Source organism: Ctenocephalides felis, unplaced genomic scaffold, assembly GCF_003426905.1.
Source record: "Ctenocephalides felis isolate EL2017-DRISC unplaced genomic scaffold, ASM342690v1 CF-g0.4_SCAFFOLD_03570, whole genome shotgun sequence".
Lineage (NCBI taxonomy): Eukaryota > Metazoa > Arthropoda > Insecta > Siphonaptera > Pulicidae > Ctenocephalides > Ctenocephalides felis.
The window spans coordinates 23,077,046-23,095,919 of NW_020539724.1; the positions used below are offsets into that span (position 1 = coordinate 23,077,046).

At 29.8% G+C, this 18,874-nt stretch overlaps 1 protein-coding gene across 1 annotated transcript in view; it reads right to left on the reverse strand.

Moving 5' to 3' along the window:
• The window catches only part of LOC113382951 (protein enabled-like), a 150,036-nt gene that overhangs the window by 1,300 nt on the left and 129,862 nt on the right, over positions 1-18,874 (reverse strand). Inside the window, 11 exon segments of the mRNA XM_026621206.1 lie at positions 77-256; positions 579-676; positions 1,196-1,268; positions 1,337-1,456; positions 2,042-2,234; positions 2,236-2,595; positions 6,748-6,795; positions 6,859-7,143; positions 9,774-9,853; positions 10,283-10,438; positions 12,493-12,658. Coding sequence (XP_026476991.1) covers positions 77-256; positions 579-676; positions 1,196-1,268; positions 1,337-1,456; positions 2,042-2,234; positions 2,236-2,595; positions 6,748-6,795; positions 6,859-7,143; positions 9,774-9,853; positions 10,283-10,438; positions 12,493-12,658 — 1,759 coding nt within the window.

Genomic DNA, 18,874 nt, shown 5'->3' on the forward strand with positions numbered 1-18,874 from the left:
AACTCATTTACAAGTTTTTATAGAATGCAAGAATGTAATAACAATGCCTTTATTACTTATTTTTGATTTACAATACCTTAAGAATAGTTTCCTCTGAGGCTGACCCAAATCGTTTTCTAATGGGTCTGGGGCTTTCGGATCTATTGTTAGGGTCCCTGTCGTTATTGATATTATTTGAGTTACTAGAACTTGTATTTAGTTTATGTGGCAGTGTGTTGCTTTTTTCCCATGGTCTTCTGCAACTCTCTTCTGGTTCCTAACAAAATCAAATCAACGACTAGTAAAATAAATATGATAATAATTGACACTTTAATGTAATGTGTAGCTGGTAAAACAATAGCGAATAACAATATTGTGTGCATTACCATCCACCAAATTATAAATTAATGATGAAAATGAATTTAAAATAGTTTAATTAATAGTTTGTTAATCAGACTGGAGAGCACTCATTGAACTGTTATAGTTTTCATAATATTCTCAATATCGTAAATTTTGAGAATGCGTTTTGTGTAATATACGTTAAATTTCTTCTACTTCTCCAATAATAGTTTACTGGTTAAATAAAAGTCATTAATTACCTCTGGAGGTGGTTTCTTCTCAACCTGAGCTCGCCGCCTGGCTAAAGTTTTGGCCATCTCATCCATCATTGATGCCATTCCTCCGCCGCTGTTTCTTCCTAATATTAAGATATAAATATACATTATGATAAAAGTTAATGATACAATGTTTATAATGATATAATTATTGACCGCCAATAATACATATGTTATAATAGGAAACTCTACAGAGTATTTCGAAAGATAAATAAATATAAAGAGAAACATCTTCCAATAGTTATTCTTAACAAAATTTATCAAAATAGAGTTTAGTCCAATTTGTCAGCCAAAGTAAATATGTTTAAAATTGTGATGTATTTTTTTGAGTCTTAATTGAGAAGTCCAATAAATTATAGCTTATTTTGATAAATGTAATATACCGTTTTATCAAATCAGTTTAATTTTATTTGATAATTTTGAAAATTGTACATTTTATTTATCACCCGCCTTTTCAGAAAATATAGCGATGACTTCATCTGCATTCAAATAAAAATTTAAAGTATATTTGATAAACGTATCTACTTATTTCTATAGTCAATTTAAATAATACTGAACAAAAGTTGTAAATAAATATTAAGAATAAACATCATGTTACAAACCTATCGTGCCATAATTACCGCTGCCACCACTTGACGTACTGCTGCCGCTATTTTCTGTTGGTGGAGGTGTTTGCTGTAGACAAAAATATTGATAAATATTATTATATTTAATATAGGTCTATCTAATATTAAAATGCTTACTTTTTGATTACGTTTAAGCCTTGCGTTTTGTAATTGTGCTGCTAAACTATTCACATCATTATCACTTTTCGCCAAACTACCCATTGGTGGCGGAGGAGGTGGTGGAGGCGCAGATGGCGTCTAATTTAATCATAAAACAATTAATTATTAAACACAAAAATGATTAAAATCATATAAAAGACAACATACAAATAATTTTGGAAAATATCTATATAATGTCAAAAATAAATTAATAATTAATTAATGTAGTTAATCATGGACCTTATAATACATGGACTGCTAGTCGAGCGCAAAATAAGTGGTCAAACATAGAAGGATGTGTGACGTCACACGTCTGAGCGAACATCGCCGACGACAATCGCGAACTCTCCCGATTGATTAAATATCAGCGATCAAGCGATTGTCGTCGGCAATGTTCGCTCAGACATGTGTCGTCACATATCCTTCTATGTTTGAGCACTATATATAACTAGACTAGCAGTCCATGTAGTGTAATGTCTATGAGGTAAATGGATCACATTAGTGCAATTCTTTTGTTTATTATTAATTTTTCCTGCAATATCTGTGAACTGTTTCTTTACTTCACAATCATTTGTCGTTGATGAAAATGTAATGAAAATTTAATTAATTGTTCAAGAATATTTACTACAGCTTGATCAATATGGGGATCAATGTGCTGAAAATAGTAAATAATTTATTACTTACACTGATGGCTGGTTGTTGTTGCATCATCTGAGGCGGCGTCGGTGGCATTCCACCCTGTCCATTGTGCCCTCCATTTATCAAATTAGGTCCCGTCTGGCCATATTGTCCGACACTGGCAGATCCATAAATAGGATTCCGGCCCACCTGGCATATTGTAGCCTTGACTCTGAGTAGCATAAACTTGATTTGCATTACTAACGTACGTATGTGCGTTATTTCCTCCGCTATAAATGTTATTAAAATTCGGATTCGAACCGAATTGCGCGGATTGTTGCTGATGAACCGACTGCTGTTGAATGTTATGTTGTAAACTGTTGCCTGTTCCTGGGAATGAATTCGTTGAAGCGGAATTATACATGTGTCCATACTGATTCTGTTGTCCAACTTGTTGGTAGTGATTGCCTGGCGATTGCATTTGTTGTTGTTGTTGGTTGTTGTGTTGTTGCTGGTTCATGTTCGAAGCGTAGATGTTCTGGTTGCTGGATGGTGGGCATGGTGGTGCCGCTGGTGGACTTGCAACGGACATCGCGGGTGGTTGAGGAGCCGGGGGTGCGCTGTGGGGAAATAAAATAATTAATGACTTCATAAGAATAAGACAAGGTTATAGAGATATGTTAAATATAAAACAGTTATGCTTGATTAGCAGTACCATACAAATACAACTATTTTAATGTTGGTTCAAATATTTCTACTTCTGGCCATTGTATGTGGCATAATTGACGCAAGTCAAATTGTAAGCAAAAATGATTTACTTTAAAACCTTAATATATTCGGTTATTTAAATCATGCTGTAACAAACTAAGTTACGCGTGATTGTGAACGCGCGTCAATGATTCAATTAATCAATGAAGTAATTGATCGTATTAGTAAACCTCAATTGCTTTGTAAAAATATATGCAAACAGAACATTACTTTATCATATTCATGTTCAATACGCATAAATAGTCATCAATAACATTTTGGAACAGATGCTCGAAAATTTAATTGATATAAAAATTGATGTGATGAGCAGAAGAGTTTCCAATAACCATTTTTATCGATACGAAAAAATTAAAAGAGAAGAGTTACTGGGAAAGGTCTTTACAGTGTGCAAAGTTTATAATCAGAGATCTAAAAATATATTTTTACATTAATCTATATTATAATCTCCCTAGCAAAGTAATACTAGCGATCGTAATATTTTGTGATATAATTTATTATTGAAAACCATCAACTATCTACCATAAACGAACTAAAGGGTTTACTAAATGAATTCGTAATTCATATTATTGTAATACCAAGTAAGCGATTTTTATTGCAGTAAGTTGGATTAAGGTAAAATAAAAACAGTACAACTTTAAATAAAATATGATGAAAAAATACAGTGTTAATTCAAGTTGGAAACGTCCTGGATTCGATTCCAATTGCAGCCAAGTCTGACATCAGGCAGTATAATGTCAAATTTTTACTTGAAATTGTAGATCTTAAAAATCTTATATAAAATCTCATGGAAAAACCAACGTTCATGGATATAGTTGTAACATACAATCATAACTACCAGGCAATAGAACTAATATAATCGCCACCCATATTATAATGATTAACCGATATGTTGCCTCTCATGAAATAATAGGTTAAGTCTTAAACCAAAAGTATTTAAGACAAATCATCGTAAGTAGCTCGGATGCTGTTGAAATAAAAAAAATCTTGAAAAATTAGAATTACAACGTAATTAATTAAATCAATAGCGCAAACATCGCCAAAAAAATAGTGAAGGCGTATCTGCTCATAATATTAAATTACCCATTCTATGTCAAAAGTCTTTTTTTCAGTCGGGCGCATGCTTAACTAAGACATGTCGTTTTTTAATAAAAATTTATCAACATATAAGAAAACGATCTCAAGATCTACATTATTAATAAAACAAATAGTTCTATCACATATAATTTTCTAACATTATCCGGATTGAAGTTCGAATAATTGGCTCGTTTGATTTTTTTGAATTTTACTTCAGAATAAAAAAACACTTTTAAGACTAAAATCGCTTAAATAAACAAAGTATTTTGTTTGTTACATATATTGAGTTAAACCTTCTATTACGCATTATTAAATATGATAAAGTATTCTATGTATAATCGTAAAGCATAAAATTATTTTACTCAATAAGTTGTATTAGTTGTAAAAAAATAGTAGAAACTAGTGATGTATGGCATCGTGCCTTACAGCAAATTGCTGGAACTTCCCGCACCGTAACGAAATGATCGAGTAATTTTAAATGTTTTCAATAGATTATCATATTTATGAGAATATAATAATTATATTTATATTATAATATTTATAAGAATTATTTAAACTGAATTACGAAGTTAAAATTATTTATTTAAAGTATATAAGTGAGTTAAAAAATTTAGCCAGAATTAAAATTAGACATACAAAAAAAATTTTTGGAAACAAATTGAAATAAAAAAATAATTTAGAAAAAAAATCCCAAAAACTCTTGTTTTGTCAACACAAGCAGAATTTTTTTTGAATCATTCAAATCGGATGCTTAGTTCTCTCAAAAATTGCCATTTTTTGCACATTTAGCTCTGTATCTTCGAAATGGCTGGGCTTGCCCTTGCCAAAAACTAATCAGCACATCTCTCTTTCAATAAGATCGATTGCTTTTTAGTTCATTCATACGCCCCAAATCGTCGACTAAAAATTGTCTCCACACATGCACATACACACATCTATTTTTTCTGTGGTATGTCAAAATGTTCAGAAACTACTGAAACGTGAAGATATGCAAAAAAATTCATTTTCGATTTAAATTTTCTATTTTCGATAAAATTAGAGTATAGAAACTAGTAATACTCGATATATGAAATAAATTATCTTAATATGTTATTTATTGTCCAAGTATACATTCCTAGTAAAAATACCGTTATCCGATGATTATGGTATGATATTTATGGCTCCGTCAAAAAGTGGTCAATTTGGGTCAAATTGTTTGAACATTTTTTTATATATATTGAACAGCAATCAGAACTAATTAGGTGTTTTTTATCCAGTTAACTGTTATCGAAAAAAATACTCAGTATGGCATATTGCATTCGTTATTTTAAATAACGATTATTGAAATATATAATAAAAATAGAATATATTCTCGATCATTAAGATTACCAGGTCACCCAAACAAATATTTAAAAGAATTAAGTGAGGAATTTCCTACACAAAGATTGAAAAAAAAGTGGCCATACGATCTTAAATGAAATGACAAAAATAAAGAGATATTTCATAGAAGACTTTAAATGCATTTACACCCAGCATATTGTCTTAAAAAAATATATTATATTGATCGGCAATAAATCTATGCAGAAAAAAAATATTAAGAAGTTTGTAATATTTTGAAGCTATTACGGTATAAAATATGTAGTTGAATGTGGCATTTTTATAAATAAGAATTAAGATTTAGCTATTTAGAAAACATTTTAACGGCTTTTTTCAAAAATAAATGGTTTGTTTTTCACCAAAAACTAATCAAAGCGATTTGCAAATAATACCTTCTGAACTTATAGTACATGTAATTGCACTGATTTATGTAATAATATGTATGTAATGTATAACGTAATCCAGCGGTTCCCAACCTGTGGGGCGCGCCCTATCATGGGGGTCGCCTTGCTCTTACAGGGGGTGGAGAATATTAAAAATACTAATTTCAAAAATAAGCTAACCATTTTGAATTATTATAAAAAAATTAAAAAAAATTATATTTTATGCATATTTTTACATAATATTGCATATTAATTTGTAGTCTGATAATATCAGTTGAGTGTTTATGAAATTAGATTAGGCGCAACATTTTTTTTTATTAGAGCAAAAGAGGTTGGAAACCACTGACGTAATCTAATGATTGATCAACGGTGATCAGTACAAAACACAAAACGGAATATAACTATGCGGTGCATAAACTAAAGATATTAAATTCCAAGCTTTAATCAATTTTTATAAAAATCATTTTCTGTTGGCTTCTATATTTTGCATTATTTGAATCACTTCACAACAAGAATTTGAATTCTTATGTATGCAATATATGCTTATATTAACTGAAGAAGAAAAATATTGTAAACAAATTTTCAGACGACACAAAACTGTGCGTGTTTGATAAGCGCACCACAGTTAACTGGTTAAGTTTTTGGGATCGTGTTATATTTTACGAACACTATTTTAGAAGGCAACCCAATGGTTCTTCTAATTGGAATTCTTTTTAGTTATATGGTATGCAAAGCCCGGGATGGCTGTTTAGTTGGAATCATATTTAACGCATTTCAGTACCGGTTGATATCAAGCTGTCCGAGGCGGGTTTTAAATCTGGAACTTTATGGTTGCAACGACAATGGTATGAACAAAATGTATTTCAAACTATGTGTTTAGATGGGCAATTTTCTGAATCATGTTTTTGGCTTAGGCACCAACTCTAGGCAATTCTAGACGTCAAAAATTAAATTTATTTCACTATTTCAATGATAAATTCACAAACACAAACTCATGAAGTTGTTTAGCACAGCACACTACTCGACTTCAGTGTCACTCACAATCGTATCACAAAGCAATATTTTTAATAATAGATTTCAGAAGAGAATAAAATCACATTTATTAACACGACACTAAAAAACGTAAGGTATGAAATTCTAGAGGTATTGATTCCGATTTCGACGTCCCTATTGGAAATGTGTCGAAATTACCTCACTTCGATGTGTAGTTCCACCTTATGCATCTCATAGTCTGAATTCCTGAAATTTCCTGATTTCTAAATAATATGCACACACAACTACTAGTAATAAAGATATTCTTACCTAGAAGTTCTATGGTGTGTCATCGGGGTAGGTGATTGCGATCTCTGCAAAGAACCTGTTCCTCCGCCCATGGAATCCCTTTGATGATTGATAACGCCATTCCCTGCTTGCTGCTGGTGAGAGTTGATGCCCATGTTGCTGTTGATATTTTGCTGCTGAAGTCCGTTGTTGCAATTGTTAATTTGCTGCTGTTGCTGCTGCTGTTGAGGATGTTGAGTTGGCGTCTGAGGTGAGGTTACTGAATGATTCTGTTGTATGATGGCCGCATCTTCGCGGGTCATGGTTCTATAAAAATGTAATATTATAATCAATTGCATAAATTATTGGTGATTTTTGGGACGTTTAATTAATATTACGGTAATAAAACCGGTTAATTATAATAGGAGAGTTAGTATGATTTTGAAATTTTTTTAAGTCTTTTTATATGATATTCGTTGTTAATGAAAGCTTTACAAAAATGCCAAACCTACAAAAGACTGCAGTTTTTTAAGTAAAACTTCTTTAGACGCGGCTAGGGTCTGAATCTGTACAAATGCAACGGAAGTGCGTTACGGCCGAGTCGAGTGCCAATGATTCGTCATTTGCTCTCGATGATATCATTTCTATACGGGTCGATTGTGATTGGTCGTATCATGTGCGAGGCTTCTTTGTTTACGTGACTTTGTACGTGCGTACGTCACCGAAAGCGTGAAGCCTTTTGTTCATTTTTCGGTGTTTCATGTCATTACATTTTAAGGTTAAATAGTTGTATTAAATAGTAGTACAAATCTTGAGTCTAGATCGGAAGAATATTTTATCCCGTCCCACATAAATAATTATAGTGCAAATAATAAAACAAATGAAAAATCTGTGCCTTGTAAGAAACGTAACTTTATTGAAGTAATTTGTATTATTCGAGGTTTTCGAGGTTACTAAAATAGTTAAAACTTTGAGGTTATTAATAATATGGAAAATATTTTTATAGGCAAGACATACAGCTGCTCAAAGAATGAGATTATATCGCCAGCAAAAAAAGTAAAAAAAATACAATCAGTCAATGAATGTGTGTTAAAATTAATTACATGAAGTTCTTCAAACACAATTATTACATGATGTGAAAATTGTGAAAACAATATTTCTTTAGGCTTTATTTTACATAATCCACTGTGTGAACGAATATTAGAGAATTTATTAATCAGCAATTACTTCATTTCTCTAATGAAGGTCCAAGTCCTAAATGCTTATTACAATAACAAACCAATCATTTTATATTTGAAGTATGACTTTAATTACATTATTGTTTTCAAATATTATAAATATTTTTAATGCTATTATAAACATATAATTTATAATTTATTATTATATAAATGTGTATAATAAACACTGATAAATGTGGGCATCACAAGTGTTACCACATTACTAATAAACATTATTCAAAATTGTTATATGATGTATTTATTTACAATTGAAATGCCATCCCGTGATAACAAAAAAGTTTTACTTCAATCGCGTGTGAACCTTACGCACAATATTTTTTTGTTTGTGGCTTTCTTGAAAGCCACTGTGTGATCTAATTATGCCAAAATTATTTATGAAATAGAGTCAATTCCTAAATAAGGTAAATGAACGCGTACAGTCAATATTATCTCTTAGAATTTGCTATAAAATTTTGATCTCTTGTTTTTGTTAACGTGTTTCTATCCTATATAACTTTTTATTCTATTCAATCAACAAGAAGATCATTGAAATTGATCACTAGCTCTCACTCCACTAGTCCGGATTTGACAAATTAGCATATGAATCGGTTTTAGTGTAAACGAGTGCTTAAATTATGTCTAACAAGAAAACCGCAAGCATTTGGGATTAATAAACCGAACATTATGTATCTAGTTTTTTTCTCTATATATTTAATAATATATAAAGATCACATGTGCAATCAAGATAATACCGTATGTCGCCATATCAATTATATGGGGCAGCCGAGCAAGAACTAATAAAAAACTCCCAAATTTTCCCATAGAGGCAGAAACTTTAAAAAAAATCTAATGCCATATCAGTTATAAACGAATTAGTAAATTTGTTTACCAAAAGAAGGCAAAAAGTGTATATTTAATTTGAACCTTTAAAACTGGCAATAAGTGACTCCATAATATGCGAGAAAGCTTTAAAAATTGCAATGGTATTATATATTGTCAAAACCCTGGAATATCGGAGCTCTTCCCGAATTATTGTAAAATTTTGAAGTTGGTGATATTTTTAACGCAATTTTTTTTTAATTGATGCTAGATACATTCAATTGTTGCCAAGAAAGTAATTCGTCATAATAGATAGAAGGAAAATAAATAGAGACCGATTATCCTGGCCAGTGTCAATTCTGTTGGATCAGTAAATTTATGGTCCTTGGTGAGTTACCAGGCAAACTATTATAGTTGCTAATGCATCATAATTTTATTATTGAACTAGAAAAAGTGATTTAAATAACGTAATTATAATTATCACACTATGTATTTACTATAATTTTTAAATGTATATTTTAACACCTTCCACTCGCTAATTCCGAGATTTATATGAATGTTGCTGCCGGAGCGGCGGCCATCCGAGTGGAAAGGGTTAATTCTATTTATATTAACTCCTATAATTGATCTGCCTCTTTATGAAAAACGAATAGAAAAGTTGTGTTATATATAAAATCTGACTAATTATTTGCAAGATATTTTTTAAAACTCTTTCTGAAAAGCCACATTAGGTACACATCGTATACTTTTGCTATAGTCCGAACAATTCAAAATAATTCCTTCAATCCTAAAAAATAGCTGTATTACTATCAAAAATGTATTTTATCTTAGCACTGTGTCCTATCCTGTCCATGGATCATAATTGTTAAAAATTTAAAGGCTTCATCAGTCCTAAAATAAAATAATAAATACTTTACAAACCTGTAGCCCATGTCTTCATCATAATGTTGCCCATTTGTTGGTGCAGGAGGCGTGGGAGCAACAACCCTGCCACTTAAAACCTATGAAATACAATACATTTTATCAATACATTTTCAATATTGAAACTTTTGTATGAATGTGATTTTGAATCAGTATTGAATAGTAAATTTATTAGTCCACATTCGTTTTTTAATAAAATGATTCGAATAATAATAATAATAATAGAATGTTGTATGTTTTTTTCAAAGCATGAAACCAAAGAATTTGTATATGCTTGAATAGTCCCGCATTTTAAAATCACATTTGAAAATTTATTATACTGAATTATTTTTTTACTTGTAAATATATGTTTCAAACAAGAGTAATCGTCTAGAATCCTAACAATTAATAAAAACTTTTTGTTACTTGTGATATTTGACCCTTATTTATGATATCAATCAATTATTTTAGGGAAAATTATCAAGAGATAATAATAGAGTAACTTTCTTATATTAAAGGTTAATTTTTACCTCTAAGGCTTGTAGCATGGCTCTTGCAAAATTTTCTCCATCTTCTCGACTAGAAAAATTCAGCCCATACACGATCTTATTGTCACGCCATTGGTGAAAGGTCGGCGTCGCTTGGTTGTATTTTAGTCCTTTTAGTATTGCGCAATTTATCACCACCTATAAGAAAAGAATTATTTTTCATAAATGATTCTATTATAACATACTAAATGTAATTTAGTTAAAAACTGACAAATGATTCTATTAATTGAAAGCTAAGAGGTCGTGGTATAGATTGAAAAGCTCCAACAATTTTTTGGTGTCTAGCTAATAGTGTAATCCAACTTGCCAAGAAATTGGTGAATAATGAAAGTGCTTTACGATGTCAGATATCTTGCGTTCATTATTTTGGAGATATGATTTTTGATTTATGGAAACAATTAGGTGAAGAGCTAAGCCATTTAAAGAGAATGAAAAGTAGTAGGAGCAGGGAAAATAATTAAGAATAATTCAATAAATGACGGCTCAAATATTGCAATGAAGAAGAGAAATAGCGTTAGGGCACAAAGGTCCAATTTGACTTTGAGCAATTAAATTGTGAAAATCAAACCAATTAAATCACAAGTAATAACACATAAACGAACAGCTATCTGACTATGTTCAGTAAAACTTACATCTAATTAATCAATTAAAATTAACATTGTAGAAATGTGTTTTATTTGCTGTTTTACAAAAAATTGTCTCCTGGTCCTTTTTACCCCACAGGCGAGACAAAAAAATAAAATCCAATGTTATATTTTTAATTTTAAAGGAATTTTACGAAATAATAGCGACATTAACGACGACGACATTATCAACGAATGCAAAATATAATTACCATGGGTATATTTTTAACAGAGATAACACTGTATATGAGCTTGATTTGGTATTTCGTTAGAAATATTCATCACCAGATTTGGAATAACTATTTATTAAATTTATCATTTAATTTACATTTATAATTACTTTTGTTTATTGTTTACACCTTTGCCAGGGTAAAGGTTCATTTGGTCATTTGTACTACACCCACATGTGAGCTTGTATAGAGGTTAAATAAAAAAAAACTGTTGAATCTAATTTACAAATATCCATATATTAAGGTCTTGTAAACTAAGCAACAGTGCTCACAATCTAAAAAACTAACAACAAAAGAAAATACTTTGGTTATGGATTTTCAAACATTTCTGTTTATCTCCAGATAGTTGACGAAAGGATCAAGATGATCGCAGGTTATTCATCTTTCTCTTTTCTTTCAAATATTTTTGTCAAAAAATTCTATATTTACTTGTTTTTGAGTTATCGGTGGTGGACCTTTTACCCGTGGACCTATAAGCCCCGCTCTAGCCTATAGTAAAATATTTCTGGATAAACAAAAATAGAGATAAGTGGTAACAGGAATTTAACACAAATATCGAATACCTTTGCTCTGTTTTCTTACTATTCACTTATCGTGATAAGGCTACAACTTTTTACTTAATTTTATTACCTCGTCATTTATAAAAGAGTAATCATTGAATAAGTAATTTTATTGGTATGAAATTGAAGAAACTGATATATTTGACATAAGATGTTGTTGATTTGAATTATTGCTAGTAATAAAGTTGTCATATTTTATAATTATAGAAAAAGCTTGTTGACACTTAATAGACGGGTCGAATCTGTTCTGTCTGATCCAGTTTCCGGGTATTATTCAAGAAAATTAGATGAACATAAATATATGGATTACAAGCATTGTAACTACAATAAATATTATTAAATGGATTGTATTTCTTTTATGTACCTTCATAATAATATACATTATAGTATTTAGCATTATTCTTAAAAACTGCAAAACTATAACTATAGAACATTCATCTTCATTAAACGTAGATATACGCAAGAACGTTGGTGGGGCAGAAGACAGTATTTCGAACAACGTGTAACGGATAACACATAATGCTAATTTAGGTTTTAATATTTTAAACTTTAAATTATAACACACTGATGATGAGACAAACCTAGTCTCGAATTATTATTTAATATCTAATTATTATTTAATAAATTAGTGCAAAAAAAGTGTTGTTTGTTCATATTTCCAAATTAATACGTAAGAACGTAAATCTACGAGGTCAGTCCTAGGTGGTGGTCAAAGTGGAAACACATAAATTTATTTATGGGGCCCGTCCGTTAAGTGCTAGGATTTTCAATCAATTTACCTCATGATCTTGTAGTTTTCTGCCGACCACTCGAAATGTATTGTTGATCTGATGATGGTAGATATGGACCTTGCTGAGACCACTGGAACTTCCTGACGGCACCCATCGCTTATTGGCATCATCGTACACCATCACGCTGGCGCGCGCCGAACTTATGCTTAACTCACTGGAAAAAAGAAAATACTCGATTAAAAATCATATAACAAAATATCAACTGAAAAAAAAAAACAAAAAATGAAAATGATTTTGGAATATTCATGATTTAAATGCATCAACTTTAATTTTATTTCTCCAAAGCTCAAAAGCTCTAAAGCTTGACTATTCAATAAAACTATAGTGGTGCCGTTTTGCGATTTTAACATTCCCGAACCTTAATTTTAAAAAATATATATATAATTTTTTTGAACATTTTTGAAAATTTTGAAAACATTTGAAAAATTTGAATATTAGCAAAATAAAACAGAATTGTTTTTCTTAACAATTATGGAATTTTTTCAAGCATTTGAACATTTTTTTTGAAGACCTAAAATTTTTTTATAAATTTGAAATTTCATGAAAATGTTGAATGACCAATCACGTCATTTCTGGATCTCCGAAACCGAATGTCTGCCTTTGCAAAAATTTAATAAAACTTAGTAATAAACCTCGATTAATAAAAATCAGTTTCGATAAATATACATAATATAAACGCCATGCCAACTTTTTTTCGAAAAAAAAACTTGTTTTGGTTAAAGTTCTATAATTTGCACTAATTGTAAGTCGTGGTGGAAAAGAAAGTGAGAATATTATAAACAAAATTAATGTTAGAATATGGTGAATGGAAAATAATACAAAAACCATTTCAATCATTTTAAAATAGGAAAAGTGTATATGAACGGCATCGGCATAATGACCAGAGATAAAGAGTTACTTTTTGCTGCATTCGCCAGTATAATGAATCTCCGATTTAAAGTAAGTATGCAAATTTAATGGAATAATCACTATTTAACCCGTTTATAGCAGTTTTCAACTGCCATTATCAATGCCCATTTCATTAATTAATGTGTTTTATTTTACTATATAGTAAAAAAAATTATTTGATGGCAACATATCATTGATTTAGATTTACTGGATTTTATTATGTTATTTAAATTGAGTTCAAAATTTATAAAAATAACGAACAAAATCAAAATACAACTAGTGGTGCATGGCATCGTGCCTTAAGGCAAATTGCTAGAACTTCCAGTACCAAAAATTAAAATTCTACAAAAACTTTAAAAATTTTAAAAGCTTTGAAAAAATAGATTTGTGATTTTTGAAAAAAAAGTTTTTAAAAAATTTTATTAATTGACAATTTGATTAAAAATTTGTATCTGCACAACCACATACTTTTTTCTGAGATATACTAAAGTGTTCAGAAACCTTTGAAACCTAAAGATATATATAAAAATTTACCCTACGGAAAGTTAAAAATACAAAAAAGAAGACTTCGTAATATTATGGGGGCCAATTTTCGGACAAAATAGACAGTTATATAGCTTTGTTATGACAAAGCTATTTTATGCTCCTTTATCATATACATTGGTAGTAAAAACTGCCAAATGCTATGTACTTGCTGTGCGATCAGTTATGATAACATTGTTTTTTTGACGTCTGTGCGTTTTCTAAGTTAGATTTTATTAGTAACATGACTGATTGCATAGCAAATACATAGCATTTTACACAGTTTTTACTATCAATTTATATTTATATTGATATGTATTGCCATAACAACACTATGTTACGACCTATTTTATCGGTGAATTGGCCTCTATACCTCGATATAAGGGTCTTCATTTTGAGCATCTTCAAATTCGCTATTCAGCATGGTCTTTAAACTTTCTACCAACCATAAAAACTCAAATATAAAAATAAAATTTTGTTTTTAAATGTAACATAGTTAAAGAATATTAAAATGAATCATTAATTTAAATTTCTTAACACTAAGCGTTTCAAAATATTTATAAGATGAAGCAAAAATAATAACATGTCATGATTCAAGTTTTGATTGAAAGATAAAACTTATTATACAAATATAAACAATCTAATTCCGATTTTCATTTTGTTTCATAATAATGATAAACAATAATAAAGCATATTGTTATCAATACCACGCAGAAAAAATATGAATGCAACAAATGAAAGTAGTTTGAGAAATAATATCTGCAGACAGAGTTATGTCAGATGTGTATTGAAGAAGTTGTAAAAATAATATTGCCCCCGTAGCGTCATAATACCGACTCGAGCAAGAGGTCATAAAAATATACTCACGCTTGGAAAATATGTAAATAAAGTTTATTAAAAAATTAATGCAAAAGAATATATATATATATATATATATATATATATATTTGCAATAAAAATTAACTATTTATTCTCTACGTTTCGATACTGTATGTGTGTCATCATTCAGCACCTTAAACAAATTTAACCAAAAAAACACAACAAACAAACTTTCAAGTCATTGTTTAATAAAAAACAATAATACAATATAATTATGTAGTAAACCACACATGATTAACAAATTGTAAAAATTTTTTTTTGTAGCTGGTTAAGTGTAAAATCATTTAGGTTCATCATTAAGATGAATAAAATTATTCATTATAAGTATTTTCATCATATAATGAAAAAACGTTTCCAGCTTGAAGAGAATTTTAAAAAACTTTACTGGCTGTTGGGTCCGAAGTCCAAACTATCCACCTACAACAAGCTTCTTGTATACAAAAACCAATCTGGACTTACGGCATTTCACTCTGGGGTAGTGCCATTCGATCTAATATAAACATCTTTTAGAGAGCTCAAAACAAGATCCTTAAAAAAATACTGGAGACTCCCAGGTATGTACCTAATTGGCTTGTTCATCAGGACTGCAACATACAAACAATAGCGGAAGAAATTAGCAGATTTGCTGCGAAATATAAGTCAAGATTGGAGAACCATCCAAATGAACTAGCAAAGAACCTACTTTCTGCGAACACTGTCAAGAGACTAAGAAGATTAGATCCACTACACTTAGCATAGTTATATATTTAGTATAGTGCTTGTAATTATTCTCACATATTTATAATTATTATCTGCTTGCAATTATTGTCACATATTTATATTTATTATACTAACTTGAAATACTACCAATGGGTAGTTATTAAAAACTTATTTAATAACTAATCACAACAATTACTGAATGCCTTCTCAGGCAGTTGTAATTTAGATGGAAATAAATAAAAACAAAAAAATAAGTATTTTCATGTTAGCTAGATCTGGCCGAGTACAAATAAATAATAAACTAAATCGATTTTACACATTTAAATATTACACATATAATTTCGGAACTGATTAGTATTCTTTATTAAAAAATCACAGAAGAGAATAGATAGATATATAAAATATGAAAACTGTTTTTCATAATCTCTCATACCAGGCACCTCTTCCGACTGAGATATGAAAATAATGTATATATAAATAAAAAAAAAGATAGAACCTAGTTTATAATAAAATGTAACATTATCAGACATACTTCAGAATTTTCCTGACCAGCCTTAGCTTTAAAAACGAAAAGATGTAAGATGTACTGAATTTTCATTTTGCTGCCTTTTATTTTGTAGTATTTGCTACAAATGAACTTTAACTTCTGTGGAAAGTAGATGAACTTTAGGTTAAGTGGAAATTCACAAAATATATACGAAATATATTATTCAAGATATATACAATATATCAAAATTCGAGATCGATACATTAATATTTCACATGATTTAAATACACACACTAGACTAGGGACTAGAGACTAGAGTAATATAATTTTCAGATAGGTGAGCTAGGGGCTTATTGTAACTGGGGTAAGTAGTAAAATATTTTTCTTTGTCTCGATTGGTCATGTAAACCTTCTTGCATCATGTCGTCATAGTTACTGTCCCGTATGCCGACGCAATATACAAAACTGTGCAGGTCAGTCATTTGATATAGAATTATATCGCCATAAAATTTTGGTTTGCGTGGTTATTATAGACTAATTTTAAATTTTATATATCTTAATTCGTTTCAAATTTATCAATATTTGATAACTGGTAACAATTTTTGTGACTGATAAATACTTAACTTGATATATGTAAAAACATCACACCTGGGGTTAGTAAAAACGATGCCCCACGGCTAGTGCAGGAAAGGTATTGTCTGGTATGTAGTAGAAAATGATTAATTGTAAAAATTAATTTAAAAAAACTGTCACATAGTTCTGAATAATATATACTTATGATGCATACATATGAAAATATATTACTCCGAATAATTTCACACTTAACATTTTCATGTTACTCTTTTATCTTACCCTTCTGATGGCATCAGAAACTTCAAGGCATCAACAAGATAGTAAAAGTCAGCACAGATGAAAGAACGCTACACAAAAAACTTATTTTTCCTTAACTAGACTTTGTTAAATAAATCAACAAGAACGTTGACCATTCTATTGTCAACACTTAATTTTAGACATTAAACACACAGCTCATTTAGTGAAAGAAATTCAACAATGAACGACATCCTTTATGCTAGAAAATTATCTAGCAGACGGAATTTATCTCAATTATAAGCACGCGAAGAGAAAATCACGAATTGTACAACCGAGATGGATGTGAGAGTGGAAAAGATTGCTAAATTGAAAGACCTTTTACTGAGAATTTGGGATTGGGTAAGTTTATCGAGTTTAAAATTGTGTATTTAGAATAAAGTTATAAAGATTGAAAGAAAGCCATTCACGATTGATATACTAAAGATTAGATTCCGCATAAGTCCATTAAATTCTCTTTACAAAACTTCAATTTTCGAATATAATAGAAATGTTATGACAATGCTATGTTACGGGTCTATCTTCGTATGAGTTTGTAGTAGCAAGCTATCAGAAAGCTATGCATTTGCTTTGCTATCAGACGTAGTACACTTAAAACCTAACTTCACGCATGTGTTATCCAAGAGACATCAGAAAGTTGGACTTATGATAAAGATCGTTATTTGAAGTTTGTGCGTTTTGTAGGTTAGGTTCATAATTAAAAGGCCTGATCGCACATACATAGCTTTTTGAGAGTTTGTTACTACCAACTCATAACATGATATATCCGTAACATAGCATTATCATAACTTTGCTATTTTGTCAGAAAATGGGTCCCTTAGTAGTCTTTTTTCAGAAAAACAGATTTATCTATATTGGGTTCAAAAGAAATGCTCATTTTTCACTACGAAAATATCAATATAAATAAATGGTCTTTTAAGAAAGTAAACATATTTTACCTAAATTAAATTATATAGCTATAAAATTGTGACAGATGAGTAAGATAATCCCTTTGGAAAGAAAATATTTTTTTTTAAATTTTTGAAAGATAAATATAATTGAGGTAAGAAATTGAGACCCCACGATGTATTTCATATTGTTTAAAATGATTTGTTTCATAATTTTAATAATTTCTATTTGAAGTTTAATTAAATGTGTAGTCGCTATAGTTTCTCAAATCGAGTATAATTTGATTCCAAAATAAATGCCCTTGATTAAATTTAAGAATAAAATTTAACAGTTGCACTAAATAAACATTTAACGGACAAGATTATTTACATTCTAATTCAATTGACTTAATGTAAATAAAGTTTAAAATATAAAAAAAACTTGAATGAATCAATTGAATACTTAATTGATAAATTAATTGTCTGTTTCGATGCTCATATTGCGTAATTAGGCAAATATTCTATTTAATTCAATATTCATTTCCACATCGTAGAAAACACTTACGCAGGAATAAGTTCCAAATGAACGCCTTTTTATGGCAATATATAGGTTTTAAGAGCTAGAAGTATGACTGTTCTTAGTTTTATAACTTATGAACTTGTCAACCTTCAGCCACTATATCAAATTTCGTAAATGACACATATAAATAGTAAACACAAATGCAAGTAGTAATTTAAAATGAAGGCGTTGAAGAAAATGAGGCAATTTGAGGGAATTATTCACTTCATTGTAAGTATATATATATATATCAATTGTAACTAATAGTAGCTAATCTTGCCAATTTTATTCTAGGGCGGGAACTGCTTGTAAAATTTTAGGATTCGGGATATGAATCAAAAGTCTCGGATTCTATACACGCTTCAAGCAGCTTGATACCAAGCAGTGGTGACATCGGTTTTCACTTCGAAATTGATAGCAATATGTTTGCCCGGTATTGCTGTAGCAATAAAAAAACACTACTGTTGCAGAAACTGCAATAATGAAAGACAATTGTTTGAGTTGGCATCTACAAAAATCGGCGATATTTATGATAGTTAGATAATTCATCACAAAAGCTCTTAGGACCTTTAAGTTCTGATCGCTGTTCAACTATAAAAAATT